General features: G+C 40.5%; 1 protein-coding gene across 16 annotated transcripts in view; it reads left to right on the top strand.

The window, feature by feature from the left end:
• TENM2 (teneurin transmembrane protein 2) overlaps positions 1 to 21628 on the top strand; it is a 1269291-nt gene that overhangs the window by 1103010 nt on the left and 144653 nt on the right. For all 16 annotated transcript variants that reach the window (XM_032447373.1, XM_015875932.2, XM_015875931.2 and 13 more), the window contains one exon: positions 10959 to 11193. In XM_032447373.1, the coding sequence (XP_032303264.1) occupies positions 10959 to 11193 (235 nt within the window). The remainder of the gene's footprint in view (positions 1 to 10958; positions 11194 to 21628) is intronic.

Genomic DNA, 21628 nt, shown 5'->3' with positions numbered 1-21628 from the left:
TACTTCTAGCTGTAATGATGCTCCATGTATATGGGCAAATGTGTGAATGGAGAGGATTGCATGTAGTGAAGAAATTTGTTTCATCTATCAGAGAAGCAGGAGTGTACAGAATGAAGATGAAGTATCCAGTTTTGCATTTCTGTGCCATCAAAACATTATGGTATTTAATGAGGTCTTTTTCAGACACCCTCAGAGCTTTGGCACTGTAAACCAGCCTGCTAGGGCAGCATGCTGCTGTATTTGTGTGTGTGCTGTTTTGCTTCATTCAGTCATTGCACCAACCTGCTGCCTTTCTCTTCCCTTTCTTGTTTTCCTTCTCCTTTCCAACTCTGAATGGCTTCCCATGCAATTACCATTGTGCTGTGCCCTTTTCTTTCCAGTGATACACACAGTGTCAGCACAGAGGTAAAGTGCCTCCCCTGACCACAGGTTGTTGCCTACTGTGAGGTCTGAAACAGGACACAGGAGTGGTTCAGGGCTTCAGCTGCCATCCTCACCACTGCATTCAGTGTGTGAGTAAGGGCTGCCGTGAGCGACACCTTTTTGTGACTCCTAAGCTCACTTCAGTGCAGCTTGGCACAGCAGCACAAAGCTGCCTAAATGCTGATGGTGGTACTGCCTAAAGCTGTGGCTCCCGAGTGCAACTACATCCCAGCACCCTTTTTTGCCATACTCTGGGGAAACGTAGCTTGCACGAGCCCTGGTTATACCCAGAGTACACCCACCTTACTGTTCACGCAAGCCTTTCTTTGTCAGTTGCTCTTAAATTTCACTCTGAGGCTGCCTTAGCAGCAGGTTCCCTCTGTTCGGGGGGTATTTTGCTGCCAAAACATACTTCTAATGAGAGGACCAGCTGTTCTCCCTCAGGACCAAGCTTCCACTTTCCCCTTTAGTTTGCTTCTTAATTGTCTTATCGCTGATGAATAATTTAATAATTTTTTTTCTTGAGTGTTTCATAAATTCCGAGCTCAGTTTATATAAAGACACCATACTGAAACACTTCCCTTCCCTTCATTGCACAGCTTGCCATGTTTCTCTGAGCTTGAACCAGACAATATGCAAGTAAATTGAAGTAGTATCACCATATCAAGATGTCTATCGGAATCCTACACAGATGTGTACTTTGGATTTTGTTCCAGACTTCTTCTTTCTGATGCAGAAAATAAGCACGGAACAGTCTTTAAGCTTTAATGATGATAGACTCTCGAGCCCTGCAGAGGATAGCTTTTGCTTTTTCGTTTTTGTCAAAATGTACTAATTAGACATTAGCTTACAAATGTATTCCCAGTGGGTAGGATTTTTGTTACCTGTCGTTTGGAAAACTTACACTCAACTGCATGTTTTGTTGTGTTGCTAGCTTTTTTTAGCAGCTACCTATAAGGTTCTGCAGAAGTATATTGCATTTGTAAATCTATGTCCAGTGTAAAAACAGCCATTCTCATTCTAAAAGATCTCTTCCAACCGAGGACATTGTATGAATTGTTCTTTTACCTTACTGAAATGTATGAGTTAAACGATCCACATGAGGAAAAACAAAGAGTATTTGAAATAATAGTTAAATCTAAACGTGTTACTTTCCATTAGCAGCCACTTCTGTTTTTCTTTGTTATGACTGGAGAAATGAAAGTGCCAGACAGGGGAGGCTTGCTTGGGTGGGGATGAGACCAAGCTGCAATCAGAGCACCAGTGTTTGGTCACACAATTCAGTATTACTTCATTACTCTGTGTTTCAGTTTATTTTCCTCCAAATTTTGGTCGTATCCTTACCTTATGAGGCTTTATGAAAGAAGTACTATAAAAGAAACACATCCATTATCTTAAAGAACACTACTATCATTATTTGTACCTTATGGTTGTTAGTAGTGATAAGTTCAGTACATGTAACATTCACTAGGAGCAGTTTTGGCAGTTAAGAACTGGCTTCTAGCTTTCAAACTTTAAACCAAGATGTTTGGTTTCTAAGATGTCTCTTAAACTCATGCTTTACTTTTCATTTCTACACCTCTTCTGCCTTCCCACATTTGTGAGAATGTTGTTCAAAAATACTCCTTTCTAGCAGGATCGTTGCTACCTGGACATCCATCTGCCTTTGTGAATATGTCAGAGATAATCCTGATATTAGAGAGCTGTGTTCTGTAAGAGATCATACTTACTGCTGATCGAGATGCCATATGCGTGTAGCAACATCAGTGATAACCTTCTCAAGACACAGTCTGATTTTTTTGTCAGAATAAATTTCCTTATCAGTGAAGTTGCCTGAGATGATAAATGAGTGTAAACGAAAATCTTTCACACATGCAAAGAGCGAGGCAAGTAGTAAAAAGGAATGAATCTTAATTAATCTTAATTTAAAACTTTTTTTTTTTTTTTCCTTTAAATTTGTTGCTATTGTCATAGGGAGTCGCAGATATCTGCTGGCAGTGCTTCTGCTAGAGAAGATTCCTCTTCTTTAATTTGTTTTCATTTCTTTCCTTCTGGGTAAAGTAGAGATGCCTAAGAATTGTCTCACCACCAAGAACTATTGATAGCTCTGGTGTACTAATAAATTGTTGAATGTATTTAGTATTATTGTATGGTAAATAACATGACGATAACCTTCACTTAGAATACTGGAGGTATTTAGAAGAAAAATTCTCTTCTTTTTTTTTTGTAAAGTTTGGCTTTTGTGTATCTGAACATTCCTTTGAAAAATGTGCTTGATAAACAGCCGTGCGGAAAAGCCTAAATGTTGGACACATCTCTGTAGATAGCTTAGAGGACTTAACACTACACATTTCTTTCTTATGTATCAGTGCAGAAATAGGAAGACTGTGCTATAATTCCGTGTCATAGTTCTGATTTAAACCAAAGCAACCCCATTGGATATTTCAAATGCAGAATTGCAACTTAATATCTGCTAAATTTTTCTCATCTTGCCCAGCTGACAGCCCACATGTGAAATTACTACTGTAGCTTAAGCTGTTCTTCTAAGCATTTCTAAGGATGTTTACTAATTGGAGACAGAAGCAGCCATTAAGTACCTCATTCGTTTAAAAACAAAATGAATCAAAATGCTAATCTTTCTCAGCGGATCATATTTACTATTCTTGTGAGTTTTCCGTATGAAATACAGATTAACAGATAGATTAGTAAGAAAATTTAAGGCAGTGGCATCTGAACAAGACTTGAGCTTGACAGGGTAGTGCTTTGTGGAGCAGTTTTGAAGGGACCCCTTTGGCTGCTCTGCTTGTGAGGGCTAGGATGGCTTTCAGAGAAATCTTGGCATGAACAAGATTCCTTCCAGGGAATATTGATGAGTGTCTGTAAAAAACGTGATGTTCTGCTTCTGATGGGGACATAAGACCTGCAAACAGTAACTGGTCCTTGAGGCTTCAAAGCTGTTAGCTGTTTTTTGCAAGCTTGAAGATTGTAATTTAGAGGTTTCAGACAAGCTACAGTCTTGGTATCTATCTAGTGTCCACTGTCTCCTATGACTTCTATCAGATAAAGTATTGCAGTTGTCATCTTTTCCTGTTTGTAGATCCTTCAATTCTGTGAATGCAGCATTGCATCCAAGAACTGCTTTTCACAGTTCTCAGCTCCACTTTGAACTGTAATGGTCTCAAAAACTAGTGTATGTTATCTACCTATCTATCTATATATTATATTTCTATATACATGGTACATAATTCAGTTATCATAACTACTGTTATATCTTAAATAGAAAATTGAATCTGTTCCCTCACAACTCAGTTAATAGCTACTGTTGCTCTTTACCTGATACAATAAAACCATGACCATGACACCAAGACAGACAGGTAAGATGTTATTCCAAGTTCCTAGGATGAATCAGCTTTTAAAAATGGTATGCCGTATAGACAGAATGCAGAACCCAGGTATTTGCTGTCCTCTTGACGCCAGGTACAGGCAGCATTGCTGGGAGATGTTCCAGCCTCCAAGCACCCTATTTTTTCTAGTAACGTGAGACCACTCTAGTGTTAGGTGTCTGCCTGTAAGATTAAGTGATCTCTTCTGGTTTGAAATCCCATTGCTTTTTAAATCCTGGAGAGGTATGGGTAGTGCGTTTATTTGAACGGCTTAGTAAATTGTCTTATTTGCCACTGAGATGATGATTAATTGTATGAAGGCTTTCATATACTACCTCACAATGCCCTTCATTGGTACTCATTAAACCATGTTTTCATCTTCTGAGCAGCAAAACCCATCGTCTTTGGTACCTGAAGTTAAACTCCACAGTACTTTGAAAAGCCAGGTAACTCCTATGGGATTTCTTAGTCCAGTGGTTTATGACTTTAGGTTTTTTACCCTGTATCAATTAACAGAGCTAGAAGCACATTCCTGTGCCTGTAGAAGACATGCCTGCCACGCAAAGCTTGCAGCTCCCCGCAGGAGGCAAGAGTCTGCTTCTTACGTGTAGTCATCTGTATTTTTCTTGCTTCTAAAAACTGAAACAACTTACTGAAGTCCAATTCAATTCAACAGAGGCACTATATATTCAGTATTGTTTACTACAGCTTTATGTGCTGTTCTCCTACTTTTTCCACACAGTCTACAAAATTATTCTTACCAGTTCTACAGTGAGGGGAGGTGTTCAGACTGCACACAGCTCTGCCTTCCCCAGGGTGTGGGACTGAATTATCCCATGGAGCTCCTCCAGGGATTTTGAGTGTGCTGGTCTCACTATGTCTTCATGTTTTGATGGTTTATATGCATTGCTGTTGACTTCCACCATTTGATTATCAGACAGTTCACTGTAAAGGAAAAATGGTATTTAATTACTATCTTTCTGCTTTGTTTGGGCTAACAGGGCATTGTTTTAAATAATTCTGGAAAGATGCTCTCTTCCCAAACACCAGCAGAAGAGAATTGTACAGATCTTTATCTTCTGTCTTATCTCCTCTCTGATGCAGTTGCCTTCTGTAATTTATTTTGAGACACTTCCTTGTAGATTTTTTCAAATGATTTTAGATGCAATAGTTAGTTTTCAGAAGGCTTTGGACACTACGTAATATGTTCTATAAAGTTTCTGAAATGATCAAAATAACACACTGCATTAAAGCACCTGTGACTAGCATTTCTATTACACCCATGGTAAGCAGCTTTGTGTGCTAGCTAACTGGGTTATATAAAATCCAAAGTACCGCTGTAATAGCTTCAGGGATGACTTTCTATTGCACCTGACTCCAGACTCACAATGAATTGGAAATTACAGCATAATTATTCTTATGTCACTGCGAACATTTTCAGGCTCCCCTTTGGACCATCCAGAGGAACAGCAGCTTTCAAGCTGCACTCCTGTCAAAAAAATGTCACCAGGCTTATGCTGCTGGCCAAAATACTTCTGCTCAGAAGTTTCTGTATGTCGTTTAGAAAATGTCTCTTCAGTTTCTCTTTGGTGTGATTCTCAGTGTATCAAACTGAATGAGCTTTGGAGAGTGTGTAAGACTTTAGGCAGGGCTCAGCTCTTTTCCATTCTCTAGAACCAAGAATAGAGAGCATAATTGTGCACTCTGGATGGTGTGTTTTGTGGCAACAGTTTAACTATTTTTATGACTTAGAAATACATACGTGTGCTTTTCTTTTCAGTTCTTACGTCAGTGCCCTCTTCAGGCAGAAGTCATGCGTCCAGACTAAATACAAATACACCCTTGGTGTCTCTGAAATATGTTTTATATCTATTTCATTATTGGAAAATTAAATGAGATGTTTGATTGGGAAAGATGTGAAGTGTGTAGATTCCTCTCAAATTGGAAAGATGACTCTCTGACCTCTTCGTGACTCATTTTTCTGTTATGTAAAATTGGAAACGGTACACCTACCTCTGTGGCAGGTACAACTACCACAGAGCACTAAACCTACATAAAGCATTACTATTAAAGCAATGTGTTTTGCCATTGACTAGCCATTATTTTGTGCAGCCAGTGTACCTCATGCAGTGAGATAATGCATATTTAAGTGATGTATTTAAGCAAATATAATCTGTATGTAGCATCTCAGATAGTACTGTTTTGCAGAGCAGTGTTTTTTAATCTTTTTGCAGATGACATTTACTTGATATAATGGGCCACGTGCCTGCAGTCCCTGAGAGCAGACTCTGGTTTATGTCCTGCAACTTTGTCTTCTCCCACGTGAGTGTGCACAACCATCCCACCCACTTGGTGTGAAGGCCACATCTGCTTTCCTTTGGCTTCCACAGTGCTGGGAGCAAGCTTCTGTTTCTGCAGCTGGCAATGTTTGGGTGCTCCTGATGTCTGCCTGGAGCTCCTCAGCACCACCAGTCGCATGATGGAGTGGCAGCCTTGCTCTGTGTGCTCACCAGCACCTCCAGTCTGGCCAAGTTAATTCGGTTGCTGCCTCTTCTGCCTCCCATGTGATGAAGTTGTGCCCTTCAGGCAGGGAGCCAGTGCTGCAGAGTGCTTTCCTGGCTCAAACTGCAACAGTATCTGATTGCCTTGTAAGTGGTAAGTGGTGAAGCATTTACCTTCAATGCTTCTGCAAAGGGTATGGATAAAGAAGCATATAGGTAACAAGTGCTTCATCCTCAGTCATTCAAGGGAGGCCACAGTCAGCATAGGCTATAGAGAGTATGACAAAGTCCTAGACAGATACTTTATCCGTTAATTCACCTTTCCCCTTTTCTGTGATTATCTGGATAGTGTGGGTTAGCAGTGGGGTTTTGAGGTCTTGTTGTATATTTTTTTGCTGCAGAAACATTTAGGTTTTGATTCTGATGTTGTGCAGAGGAGATGGCTGTAGTGCACTGGCAGAAGCTGATAAGTGACTCACACATAGTCAGTCATTCAACCTTTTCTTGCTTCAAACACTGTAAAAGCGTGGACAAAAGAAGGAACACCTGACAAATGGTGTGGTTTTACTGCAAGAGAGAGAGTTAATGACATCTATGGTTATAAGAAAGATAACTTGCTTCTTTCCAGCCTACACTGAAAACATTCTGAGAACACTGAGATTCCATTTTAACTTTGTCCTTCCACAAAATAATTTGGAGAACTAAAGCGAACAGTAGAGCATGGCTTAAACCAGAGGCCACAAGGCAGATGAGAAGCCCTGGTCCCAGCCCAGCCAGCTCAAAGCTGGACTGAAAGCTGGGTGTCAGATGCTGAGCAGGGGCAGCTCTTTGCGTGCTGCCTACTGTTCCCTGGCTGCTTCAGTGCTTTTCTTGCTGACTGAATAGAGTGGTCTGCCTTTGGAGAGGGATTCAGTTTGGAAGGTGGCCCTGTTGTTGTGTGACAAACCTATTACTCATTGTGGGAGCAGATGATGTGGTTTACTTGAGAAAACAGTGTGGTGCAGTTATGTGAATAAAGAACTAGAGTTTCTGAAGACTGTTGCTTGCTAAGAAGGATTTTATGTGGTATTGGTTTATTCCTTTTTATCTTTCAATGCATCAGCTTCGTTTGCTGTTTACTGCAGTGTCTGTATTGTCTAGATGTATAAGCTGCTGCATTGTTCATTTCAGAAAAATAGTGTATGTTTTTCCTTTTAGTTCTTTTGTGAGATGATTGAGGAGGTATTTGTCTCCAGCATTTAATCATGGCACATAGCAGCATAGCTAACATAGAATCTCCATTCCTTTTTTTTGCTGGTATATACGAGGGTTCCAGGACAGCAACTGCTCTTCTCTGATCAGGGGTGCAGCCACTTCTCCTTTGAAACAGATCTCTTTAGTGGGAGATTCACTTCTCCTCAGGTTTTTGTGTTGGGTGGATTTAGTGCAGGTGTCATGTGAGTGTTACATAGAGTTGGAAGAACTAGGAGATTAATATGACAATGTTGAAGCAGATGCAGAGTGTCACTTCGTGCACCAGGCAATGTCTGAACTGCAAAAGGAGCTGAGGAGCAGCATTTAGAGGTTCATCCTTGGGAGCAGCTCGCTTCTGTGCCTGTAACCCTTTGACACCCAAGGACTCCTTCTGCTCCTCAGCGTTCCCTGGCCCAGCAGAGCAGGGCAGTGCTGTGAGGAGGTGGCAGTGCCTTATGCCCCACAACCATGTTCTGGAGTTCAGCCCTGGGCTGCAGCTTCTGTGCTCTCTCATGTTCCCAAGGGAAGGGAATGTCCTCATCACACAGTTACGTTCAGTGGTTTTCTGCTTTTTCTTTTTTCTTTTTGAGGATACGTGCCATTTTGCATCTTACTTCAGGTGCATGTTACTGAATACTGAAACAACTGAATAACTTTTGTTTGCTTCAGAGAAATGTAGGTCAGACTTCGTGTTCTCAGAGTACTTTAATAGAAAATAATTTATCTTCCCTCGGCTTCCAGTTCTCACACTTCTGCTTTTTATTTATTTAAAGAGCTTTACGAAGAAGCAGCATATTAAGATTCTAACTCTGTCCTATCTAGGTAGCTAACCTATGTATTCACTTCTGTGTATGTGTTTGTGTGTTTCTTAGTATTTATATATAAGCGTTTGTACGTTTTAATTTGTATCTGTGTAATTTTGATTTGGTGTTGGATTTATATTTTGTATGAAATGCTACATTCCTTCTGTGCCAGCTGTTTGGGGGTTTTACAGCAGCAGTGTGCATTCAGCTGCTTGTTTTGTGCAGTGCACTTCATATACTGTGTGCAAACTAACTCTTCCAGCAGACCAAATTCATAATAGCTTGAATTCAGTTCTTCTTTAGCCTTACAGTAATTGCACATTAATAAGAATGCAGAGTTGTCTCATTGTGAGAGCAGCCTCTGTGATTTTGTGGTTGCAGGATTCAGAGTCAGTACCTTGTCTTTGTTGGGAACAAAACTTTTTTGTTGATGATTCTTTCCTATTTATCCCGTGAAAGGAGAAACTGAATGAGCAGTTGCAGAGAAAATAGGAAGAGCAGAAATCTTCTGAATTAATTTTTAACACGAGGGCATGTGTCTGTATTTTATCACTCACGAAGTTCCATTTATTGAAATCCAAATCACTGTGCTTTGTTTAAAGCCTGAACACAGACATGAGGAGAGTAATTCCACTTAAGCTTCTATGCATGTGGATATTGTCCAAGCACGTTTTCTTCTTGCTGTTTTTCCGTCCACATGCTCTTTGGAAATGGCACAGGACCCAGTGTAGATTAGACATCTGATGTTTTAGGAGGTCCAAACGCGGATTTTAGATGTTAACTTTGCTGGGCTAAAACAGTCTCTTCCAAGCTTATGTCAGAGATGGCCAAGGGAAGGATAGTAAGGTGGCCAGCCCATGTGACAGCTCCAAAGTCTAGAACATGTTCATGAAAGGCTTCTTTGGTTTTCAAACAGGGTGAGCGTTCAAGCATAGAGGCTTTCAAAAAAAGGAAAGAAACTTCTGTGCAGATTGAAAGAAGCAGATGCAACATCAGGAATTTATCATTCCCTTCTGAGGGTGTCTTGTCAAAGGGCAATTTCCATTTGCTTAAGTGTTACTTGGACCTGTGTTGTTTCTTCTTTGGTCTACGCTGAAAGAGCTGTTCTCTTCCAACCCTGTCCTGTGGCAATTCCCCAGCTGCACCGCTGCCCTCAGCAGGCTCTTGTGCTCCCAGGGCAGGCTGGGCAGGCACCATGTTGTGCATCTGCCTGCACTGATGGAGCGCAGCTGTGGCTTCTCTTGGGTCCTTCCCATGTTATGGGGGTTGATCTTATCATAACTTCAGAAATCAGAAGCCTCACTTTTTGCATCTATTCCAGTTCCTGGCTGTGTGGTGTGATTTTCACATGGGATCGGTCCCATTTGAGCAAAAAGGAAAAATATTTTTCTTCTTTAAATATGGGCCTTAATGGTCCAGCAGTTAATTGAATATTTCAGCAGGTTTTCTGTGCTTCGTTGTTTCACATGAAAACAGATCAGTTTAGCTGCAAATGTTTTCCTCTTGTGATGCTTTCTTTTATTGATTGATTCATTAGGTAAAACAGTCTTCAGTTTCTAAAAGATTCATACACCATTATGATTATAATTTAGCTAATATTACTTGTTCTGAATATTGTTTGGTAGAAAACTATAACTCGATATAATGACTGAAGCACTCAGTTCATAATCCACTTAGTGCTTGTTATTTTAAATTTTGCTCTTTTTACTACAATTAAATTATGAATTATGAACTTACCACTTTGTGTTTATTTAGTAAAGTGACTATGCTAGAATGATGCCTCTTTATTCTATTATATTTGCATGCGCTTTTTCATTTAATCTGCTTGCCTTATTGATTGGCAGAATTTATTTTCATTATCCATGCAAACATGTCAGTACTCAAAGAATAAGAAAGGTGTACATCCTTCCTTATCTCCCCCCAAAATTTGCTGTCATCTTTCAATGAAAGAGGCTGAAAGAGTAGCATAATTTTTAGATCTTGATGTGCATTTATTGCATTGCTAAATAGAAAAACTGAGGCCAAATCCCAATTGTGTGTAAGAATGTGGAAGATACTATCATTGCATTGTTGCTGTCTTTTCATATTTGGAGCTTAATCTTCTTTCACTGGCACAAATACTGTTCCTTTGAACCTAATGGGCAAACGGTGAGTGAAAGCAGATTGAGATCTCTGATTATGTTTTATAGAAGCATAAAGACCATATTCTCCAAAGCTATTTTTAATGCATTAAGGTTCATATCCTTAAACCCCTGACAGAAACAGGGCGGAAGATGTCCCCCAGGTGGGTGTACAGAAGGAATGAGCTTGCCAGTTGCGCTGCTTCCTTCTCTTTTTCTGCAGAGAGGCCACAAAGGCTATTTTTAAACCTCAGTTTAGTCTTTGTGAACATCCTAACTATGCAAACTGTAGGTGCTGTTTTATATATGATCTCAAACAGTCTGTAGTCTTATTCAGACCAGTGTTTCAGTAGCTACACATCCAAAAGGTGCACAGGTTTCTGGTCTGTGGGGTCAGCTTTTTGGTTTTTTTACCCAGTCAATGGTCTCTTGAAAATGCTGAGAAGAATAATACCATCAGCATGGATATAATGTCGTCTTCTTTTTCCATTTCAGGCCCTTCAAACCATCACAGCCAGTCAACTCTGAGGCCACCTCTCCCCCCTCCTCACAACCACTCACTTTCCCACCATCACTCGTCTGCCAACTCCCTCAACAGGAACTCGCTTACCAACCGTCGCAACCAGATCCACGCACCCGCTCCTGCTCCCAACGACCTGGCGACCACACCTGAGTCCGTGCAGCTGCAGGACAGCTGGGTGCTCAACAGCAACGTGCCGCTGGAGACCAGGTGGGTTGCAGGGCCTGGCTGCACTCTGCAGTGCCCTTAGGCTGGTGAGGGGTTTTGATCTACCTTAGGGTCAGTGGCGGTTTTAGTTGACACACGGTGAGAGTTCCTGACATCAAAACATGTACAGTACACATTGCCTGATGTGTGTTGCACTAGGAGGCGGAAAGGTGGACATCTCTGTCCTATTTTCAGGTATTTAATATACGTTTGGACAGTTCTTGTGAATTCAGCTAATGGTACTTTTGTGGTTTATCTTGCTCACAGGCTCAGGGGGAACTTTTTATAAGTCACATTGACTGTGTTGCTGGAAAATTATGCGCTTTGCCCTTCCTGGAATCACAAACAGAGGCTCATTTATAATTATGCAAATTTGCATTTTGGGAGACTTGAGAAACAATCCCAGATTCAAGACTGGCAGTACTATAATTTTCATTTATATTTCATCCAGCATGCGAGCTCATTTTAATCTCTTCTGTGTGTGTTAACAGCTTGATGCCTGTGGGGCAAACAGTTGCATATAAATTTAAAGGTGCAGCACTTGGGTCAGTCAAATAACTAAGTGCCTGACAGGCTGTGGTTCTCAGTACTGAGATCTGTGGTCTTTCAGGGTGTGGGATGCCTGCTTTGAATAGCCGAATTTGAAAAAAGCCATTGTGGGGACTTGTGCAGGAGCATGTGTTTGTGTCCTTGTTCACGGACATGAGGAATTTGTCATTTCTAAGGTCTTAAGATTGTCCCAGTCATTTACAGGAGGAGAATTCCTTGTGATATTTGCAAAATGGTTCTTTGTCAAAATGCTGGCAGCCACAAGCAGTAACACTGGACTTCTCTGACTCTTCTACATTCTGATTTCATACCTATTTCCTGCCAGTGGGGACAGTACTAACTTTGGACCTTCCACCTTTCTGCTTTGTATCGCAAACTCTCAGGGAATACACATGTATTTGTGTTACTGACCAAAGCAATGCTGTTATTTTTGGAGGCTGCAGGACACCTGGCTACCAGAGAACTGCAGTTTTCTGTAGGTGTGTTTGTCAGCGGCGAACACTGAGATGCCAGAGAGCCTGCTGACAGAACTACTGCTTTCTAAAGGCTCTTCCAGGGGTGCTGCAGGATTGATTTTTTCCTTTCTGACATGCACACCTGACAGGACTTCATGACAAGTTTCATCACAAGAATATTAACTCAGAAGATGAGGAGTTTTTTTTTTCTTGTTTGCAGTGAATTTTACTGAAAATGATGCCTGCAGAATCATCAGGGGCTTTCCAAATTAGCCTGTACTCTTTAGAGCTGGTATTTCCTCTAAATTCATGCTAGTAGCCACAAAAACAAATGACACCTTTATGCCATCCTGTCAATTCTGCCTTTATTTTTTAGGCTTTATCTTGATGTGAGCGCTGATCCCACTCACATTGCCTCTTCCCAGAGCACTGCACTTGAATGTTTTTCCCTGCTGGCAGTTGTTCATCTCAGCAGTGGAGCACCCCAGAGTCAAAGCCACCACTGACAGCAGCTGCTGTATCAGGGCCATCTTTCACAACTTTTAGTTTTCACCTCTTGGTTACCTTCACTAGGTTCTGCTCTCAGCTGAAAACAATATGCAAGTGGTCACATTACCAATTATGGAACAGAAAGCAGTACCTGAGCTGTCTGAAGGGAATGCTTTATGTCAGCACTACAAAACTCAGATCACAATTTAGATTCCAGACACCTCTTTATCTATCAGTGCTGAGTGCTGAAATCATGGAATACTGCGACGTGTGTCTGCATATTGTTATTTTTTCTCTGCTAAGAATGTTTTTTCTCTTCCCTTTGCAATATTGTGCTGCCTGAGCTAAATTCACAGCCCACTTGGAGACAGCACATTTTCCAAATGCATCTTTTCTCCATCGCTTGTTTCAGTATTGATTTTGGAAGGGTTAACCAGATTTGTATTAATTTAGCATGACAGGTTCTTTATTTAGTGTGGGTTTTTCGTAATGAGGCTCTTGATTCAATGCAAGCATAAGCATAAAATACGTTGATGAAATTCTCTTATTTTTAATTACTCTTCAATTTAAAAGGTAAGTAAATTTGAAGTCGGTGTGAAGTTCCCAAGCCTGTTTTCTTATTTACTACAGCATACATGTGATAGGTTAGACCAGATACAAGTATATAAGCTAGGAAATGAGAAACCACGGTGCTGTTAGTGAGAGCAACCAGAGCAGGACAGGTAATGGCTCCTGGGGCAGTGCCAGGCATGGCATGCAGTGGGCTGAGGCCTGTGGGCAGGAGTGGAGCTGCACTGGGCCAGTGAGGAGTGTGTGTGATCTCAGCCCAGCTGGCCTATTGGCCGCCTTCTGAATTGAGAGCAGCGATTGAGAAAACTGATGTTCATTGTCAGTTCATATCATGTGCAATCAGTTCCTGTAACTGTCAACAGTTATCCCTGCATTTACGAATGGCTGGTCCTTGAGGAGACTCTCATGACCTGACGGTGAGGACATGGTGCCTGGGAGCAGGTGGCTGCTGGTGGCTGTGCTGGCAGTACAGAGGGTTGGCCTGAGAGCACCTCGCAGTGGAAGCCATCTTTAATCTGCCCCGGCTTCTATTTTTATGTTCCTCATCTCCACCTACAAAAGGTGCAATTGTATCTGCTTCTGGTATTGTTCAGCTTACTTTAGGGACCAATTTTTGCTCTGAAGTGAAATTCTGTGCTTATTCTGTATGATTTCTCTGATTCCGTCAAGCAGCTCTCTGTCTTTTTATGCATCACTGTTACGGTTTCAGTGGCCACCATCTTTCCATCTTTGTTTTCTTGTAGAGTTCACTGCTTGCCCATATTTGCCTGTACTTTCTACAGGCAACTGTACCACAGGTCTCCATTTACCCTTGGTAGCACTTTATTTTTAACATAATTACACTTACCTGAATTGCAATAGCTTGTTTCTTTCAGAGGAGCTAAAAACTGGAAGAAATGCTTCCACGGAGTTCATAGTTAAACTGTTCTGGTGTAGTTAAAACTAGTTCAAGGCAGATGAATATAGGTTTTATCTTACCCGACCTGCTGCTGCTTTATGGATGCAACAGGTCTCTGCTTTGGCTGTGTAATTGTTCTGTTTTCTTTGAAATTAGGGTCCGGAATGGAAGGGTTGAAACAGATTTAACTAAGGATTGAGAAATGCATCGCTGCAGCATATCATGGTGCTATTTTTATGGTTCATTTCTGCAGTACTTAGCTGCTTTACCTTTAGGCCCGGAGCTGCTGTGTAATGCTCTTTAACTTTTATTGTCCTCTTGCAGTCTGTTTCAAACCATCTCCTCCTCCTCCTTTCCAAAGTGCTGGTTTCTACGTTTTGCAGTTAAGAGGTGTTTCTTTATCGCTTCTTTAATCATTGCTTTCAATGAGGGTGAATGATGAAAATACTACCTTTGAACATCCCAGTGTGGGTCTCATTACTTCCAGACAGCCAGAGAGGCAGCACTCTGCTTTATAGGTTGAAATGCTTTGAGGGCTTCTGTATCACAGAGCACAGGGGAAAAAGAACAGCTCTGCAGGAAGGTTCGCATCACTCTGTGAGCTGTAAGGTTCATCTCTGGTACAGGAACCTTGCACAGGGCCATCTGCAGATGCCAGTCAAAAATGAAACGACTCATTAATGAGGATAACAGAAGAGCTCTCATGATTGGATGTTTGTCAAAGATTGCCGAATGTGCTAATGCCTGTTCTGTGCTTCATATTGACGTTAATTAATCTAGTTGGTACGGTTATAATTAATACTTAATCCAAGAGAAAAAAAGATTAAATAGAAGTTAGTCTTATTATTTAATCTCATAATTAGCTTCATACTTAAAATATTTTCAATCAAAATCTTTTAGCTGTAAATACAATTTTATGGATGTGTTTAGTGTTTATAGTTTCTTTGATCTTTCTCACAAGATTTGTTATTACGTTTCAGTAAAGAATGTAACATACCAACATTTCTCCTGTATTTCAGGGGGAAGGATGATGATCGCTGGTCACTCCTCTGATGATTGTGAAATCCATGTTTCCTTAGATCTTGCGGGCTGTAGTACAAAAGTACTAGTCAAAATTTGGAGTCATTTAAGCAAAGCTCTATTTAAAAATTGAAACATTTGTAGAAATTGCCCTTATAGAATTCATGTTGTTGTTTCAAATATTTGTCTGTTCCTGGGGTTCAGGCTGCCTTTCTTTCTTTGCAAGTCTAGTTTCACTGTAGTCTCCCCCATGGGTGAGCCTGAGGGAGAGAGAGCACAAGGAGATAGGGGGGATGGAGTGGTACCATGAGCTATATCCCACGCTGCACCAATGCAGAGTCACAGAGTGCAAGAGCAGAGAAACACCTGTGCTGGGTGTTCTTATAGTTGCAGACTTCCAGGCAGTGAAGCAGTGAGTGCAGAATGTGATGGCTGTGTGTGGGGTAGAGCAGCCACTGCAGAAATCAGAGAACAGTGAGATTTAGTGCTGAGATATTGCTTGTTTATTTGAGAAAGAAATTAAATATCTGAAATGTTGTTAATGCTTAAGCCAGATACTGTACTGTGATTGTGTCAACAAGATAAGCTACAGAACTTCTGACCTGAATATATAAACTTGAAGTTTCTGAATGAGCAGGAGCTGCAAGTTGCAGCCGCTCCTCACAATTGTCTGCCTGTTTTGAATAATGTCTCAATATTTTGATATCTTTATGCATGATGCAAAATGTTCTGGAACAGAACAGTGTAACAAAATTGCTTTTCCTTTTGTTAATGCAAATTTCTAGAATATATTGGGCACAGCAAGCAGCTACTTGGAGCAGAGAGATATCTCCTCAGTCTAATTGTGCTCAGTCTCGGCCTTCTCTTACAGTTACTTGAACTGTAAGACTACAGGTACATATGCCACAGAGTTTTGATCCTTCTGAGTTAAAGGCCGGGGCAAGAACTGACCCTTCTGTTTGCCTTTTCCTGCTTGAGAAGGTTGCACGAAGGTTGTGTAGTCTTTCCACATAAATGGGATCTGCACAGATAGGTTCTGCATGTGTCTGAAAATCAAAAGCATTTTGAAGAGGCAGTAAAGCATAATCTAAAGTATCCATAGGGACTCGATGTACATTTGGGCCATGCACTTGGAGGAATTCCAGAAGTATTGTAGAAAGGTCGTTTTTTAGCAGGTTTTTGCGGTGATGTTTTCAAAGCAACTATAAACTCTGATGAGAGATGAAAGAAGGAGTGGAGGGAAGCCCTACAAATGCAGGATATGTGCTGATGGTTCTCAACATCTGTGTTATGTACTCCTACACACACACCCATAAGCTCCAAGAACTCTACAGATCGCACATAACTGCATGTTGTCACGATCTGCTTGGTTTGCACTTTAAAGTTTTGAATTGTGTAGAGCTTACAGGCAGCATGAATGGGGAGAGACAGGGATGGTTAGGCTGTTGTTTTGTTGGTTTGTTGTTTGTTTGGGTTTTTGTTTGTTTTTTAGTTCTAGAGGACATTAAAGTTTCTATTTTATGCATTTACATATAGACTGATTAAAAAAAACAAAAAACAACAAAAAACAACATTTCAGAGACTTGATATTTTTTATTTTATTTTATTTTATTTTATTTTATTTTATTTTATTTTATTTTATTTTATTTTATTTTATTTTATTTTATTTTATTTTATTTTANTTTTATTTTATTTTATTTTATTTTATTTTATTTTATTTTATTTTATTTTATTTTATTTTATTTTATTTTATTTTATTTTATTTTATTTTTTGTAAGATTCTATCTACTTATAGACCTGGATAACTTATTGAGTTAGCCCCATTCGTTGCCAGTGCTTTTCCTTTATTTATAGTTAAGTAGGTAGTGGAATTAAGATATAGTGAAGAGCTTATATATGTGCCTTTTCAAACAGAAGTGTTTTGAAAATTATTACATTTATTGATGCAGAAAGCTAAAAATTAGCAGACCTATTGAAATGCAAAATGCTGTTGTCATTGCTGTCAGTAGCAGAATAACAGATGTAGGCATTGTTGGATTTTGCCACTGCACTGTGTAATGTATTTCTAAGAACTTTACAGATGAAATGTAACTATTCTTGCACATGAAAATTTAGACATCCTATAGTTAGAGCTGATAAAGGCTGCCTGAATCTTTCCAGATCTGCTTTATAGATTGTACTTCCATTTAATCCAAGTACATAAGTGGAATAACTCATTTTCTGTGTTTATATGTGTAGCTATTTCTATTACTTTTCCCCAGGTGTTAGCTAGCAGTTCCATTGCTGCAGACCTGGAGAATAAACAAAAGTGCAGATTTTAATAGCTTCATTATGCAACAAAGTGTCAGCTTCACTTAAGTGAAGATTCATCTGGTAGGTAACTAGGAATAACTGTTACCATCTTGTTTCTGGGTCAGTTTGTGAAACAGACTTCAGCTGGGATCCAAGCAACTTTGCAGGAAAAATATGCATACATTTAAAGGGGAAAGCAATTATTTATTGGCTAACTTGGGCAAAAGGCTACTAAGATTTAAGCTGGCAGGCTAAGTACTAGTATGCCCACCAGCTGTTGTAGGGCACCCAGGGCTGGTTTTGCACAGGCACTCTTCAGGAGGGCAAGGTTGGCCTCTGCAGTTCTGTGTTGCTGAGTTTCATGTGCCACCAGCTTTGCCACACCAACCCTTCAGCCCAGACATACTTGCTGGCCTTGCTCTTCTTTCCCTGTCAGGTCGGAGACCTTTCTGTTTTGGTGTTCGCCCTGTCTCCTTGTGGAGCTACTGATGATCCTCGTTGCAGCAATCCTTCCTCTCTCCATCGTTTACACCCTGTTGTTCTAAAGGCTCTCACAGCTCTGTCACATCCCAGTAGCTTTCTGAGCAGCCTGAGCTGGCGTGATGCTTCTGGCTCATGTCATGCTTCACATCCTGACACCAGTGAGAGCCCCTGGAGCTGGCAGCTCACAGCTGGGGCATAAGATAGAGGGGGTTATAAAAGCTCACCCAACAATATTTTAATTAGCATCTCCCAGGTCAGGTGCAGGTTGTCCTGTAAAAACGTACCCAGTGCAGATCCAAGGCTGTTGCTGGGTTACAGTACAGATATTTTCCTTTTAGTTTTGTTTTTCTTTTTTTTTTTAATTCAGTCTCGTTTTGATCGTTGCTTTGGGAGCATTGCCTGTTTGTTTTTGTTTAATAACATGACAGATAGGGGTGCCCAAAGGCTGGTGCTTGCCTTTTTGTACAACATATCACCTTCCTGCCAGGCAGCTTTCAATTACTATGCTTTTGTGTGTCCAACTGTGCCTTTGTTGAGAGAGTCGAGCCGGCGGTCACAAGCTGGTCTGGCACTTAAGGCAACACACGACACTCTGCTTAACACTCTGTATGTTTTAGAAGACGTTGTCTTGGGACATAGTGAACCTAGACTTCAAGGAATCATGACCCCTTCGAGGGCTGGGAAGTTGGTGTTAGAACTTGGCTGGAGGCTTGGCAGCTGCTGCTGTGTTCAGACTTATGCAGCAGAGAATAGAAGTGATAGAAGTGTAACCTTGCTGTTGATGTCCGTTCTGAATTATTGTGTCCGCACCTGATGGAGTGTTCTTAGTTTCTTGCATCACGCACAGTTAGTTGCAAGCTTGTTTTCTGCTGTGAGATAAAAAACCCAGAAACACTGTGTTCCTGTGCAGACTGCAACTGTGCCTGTCTGAAGTGTGCACTTGAAAGTGAGGGAGGCACATTGGCATACCTCTATGAAATGACCACTTCCTTGACCTACATGTGTCTTAAATAGCTCTCCATTGAAAATATACCTAGAATCATATCCCCAGCTGGAAAGGACCCACAAGGATCACTGAGTCCATCCCAGGATGACCTAAAACCCAACCCGTATGTCTGAGAGCATTGTCCAGATGCATTGGGTGTAGGGTAGCCTATCTGAAAATATTTCTTATGAAACAGGAGCATATATATTTACTATGTGTTGTTTTATAGAGAGTTACCATAAAAAGTGGTGGCCACAGGATTTAGAGCACTGGTAAATTTGGAGTTAATAGTCAGGATGCGATGAACCAACCAATCTTTCCTCCTTCCACATAGCTTTTTTCTCTACTTAATGTTTTCTATAACAAACCTCCAAATACAAACTACAACCTGCTGTGTGCAGTGAGGCAAGGAGGGCAGTCACCTCCCCATCAGAGAGCCCTCAGTTGTGTCAGACTGGCTACATAGCCAGACTGGCTAACAGCAAGGACGTGCTATTAAACCTCCTTCGGCAACCAAATCTTCCACCAGCCTAACACTCAGAGTTCTTTCTTAGCATAAAAAGCATTAGAACAGTTCATAGTTTTTTTGTTCTTGGTTTCTTTTTATCTAAAAGTGAGAAAACTCACATGAAACTTTGCTGCCTGAGTTTGACAGCCACATTCAGGCTTTCATTGACACAAATGCCATGGCTACTCTTCTGCACAAGAGTTTAGAAGACTAGGTTTTGTGTTTTGTTGTGTGTTTTTTTTTCCCCAGTAGAAGTAGGTATAATGCTCCACGTTGCATTGTTTCTTCTGCAGCAAATAAATGCCATAACGTGATCAGATAAATACAGATAGATGTGATTTTATCACAGCTTAAAAATCATTTCTTTGTAAGTCCTTGAACCAGTGAATCAAGCTGTTACCTGATCTCTTGGTATGTATCTTTTCTATTTATTAATTGCTATTAAAATGGTAGTTTTAAGAAAAAAGACACTTCAAGCATTACAGCTCCCTGTATTTCTTTTTTCATACAGAATGAGCTTAGGATAGTATGAGGAGTGGAAGAAGCAATTTCTGTTAAGACACCTTGTTCTTCCATTCTATTACAGTTTTTCATCTCAAAAAATGATAGATTTTTTTTTTCTCAGCTGGTTCTTGCAGTGTGCTGCCGTGACAATCTCCCCATAAAGAAGGGGGGAAGAAAAAGATTTTTCTCTCAGAGTATGGAAGTTAATACAGGCTCTGTCAGACCACTATTCCCTGAGCACCAGAGGTCCTTTTGACCTGTGGGAAAATAAATGCTATAGAGAGCTCTGAATTAATGAAGAAAGCAAACTATAGCTTTTTCCATTTACCAGTAATCCACAGAACTGTGGACAAATGTCCCCTTGCATGCTCCTCTCCCACAGATGTCACCTCTGCTGGCAGTGTGTGGCAGCAAGGCTGCGCTCCCTGCTCATCTGTGCATAGGAGCAAGGGGCTGGGGAGCAGGGGCTGCTTTGGGGAGCCCTGAGAGAGCTGTGGGATCAGCTGGTTTGCCATCAACAGCACACAGACTCCGTCCATAGCTTTTACAGGTGTTTAAATTACTGCAGCTTTTCATACTGGTGATGGCATTTTGTAGTTATCCTGTACATGAATGCTTCATGATGCACAGAAACCAGAGAGACTGTGCTAAGATTAGCAAATCTATTCCTGTGTTTTCAAAATATAGATATAGACCCGATCTAAATCAAAATACTAATCCTAAGTGAGATGGCAAATGTGTTTTTGATAGATGAACATGGAGTATACAGTTTATTACTTAATTCTACTCGAAATTAAGTGAATGGGTACAAACAAACAAGATCATTTCTCTCCATAAGCATTCATTGTGCAATATCTGCTGGTCTTACCTCTGAGAGACTGTAATTAATGTTGATAAATGCTTGTGTTCTTCCTTTGCAGCTTTGGTCCACAGACAATTGGTTGTACCACAGCATGTCAAATCCCACGTAAAAATATAGCTATAGATCATTGGTTTTAGGGATGGAGTTCAGACAAGTCAATTTATTTCCATTAGAAGCTGAATCTAAACTTAAAACTGTGGGTGCTACAGATACTTTGTCCATTACATTCTCAGTCATTCTGGTGTGCTTTGCTGTAACTTAAGGTGTTTCTGCTAATCTGCTTTCCAGCTTCTGAACACAGTGCCAGCTTTCCAGAATGGCTCGGTGGGTGTTTAACATATCTTTAGTTAAATGTCTTTTTCTTAATCTTCTGAAGATGTAATTACTGTACTCTAACATGGCATGAAATCTTCTAATGTTTGCCACCTTGTCAGAAATCCTCACATAGAGATAGCAAACTTTCCGCTTTTGAAATAGATGGATACGAGTTGAAGGTGTGACAAAATTCAGTTTATTCAAGAATGTTTTTTCTTTTTTGATTTGGAAATAGCGTATTTCTTCATATCCATTTCTGTCAGTCTTTTTGCTCCTATTAAGTTCTGAGCAGTTCTAACAGAGTGACAGAGGTCATGTTTGAATGTGTAAGTATTTTGCTTTTCTTTATATACTTCACATACCAAAAGTGGACCATGGTGAGACTCTTCTACTTTCTTTCTTCCCCTCACTGAAACAGTGTATGATTGGCATGTTCTATTAAAACATATCTAGCTATTCGTTCATTCACTTTTGATGGGAGCGGAGTTTCATTATATATTTGAGTTTA

Source organism: Coturnix japonica, chromosome 13 (genome assembly GCF_001577835.2).
Source record: "Coturnix japonica isolate 7356 chromosome 13, Coturnix japonica 2.1, whole genome shotgun sequence".
Classification (NCBI taxonomy): domain Eukaryota; kingdom Metazoa; phylum Chordata; class Aves; order Galliformes; family Phasianidae; genus Coturnix; species Coturnix japonica.
The sequence above is the reverse complement of the archived record's forward strand: the minus strand, read 5'-3'. Positions and strand labels throughout refer to the sequence as shown.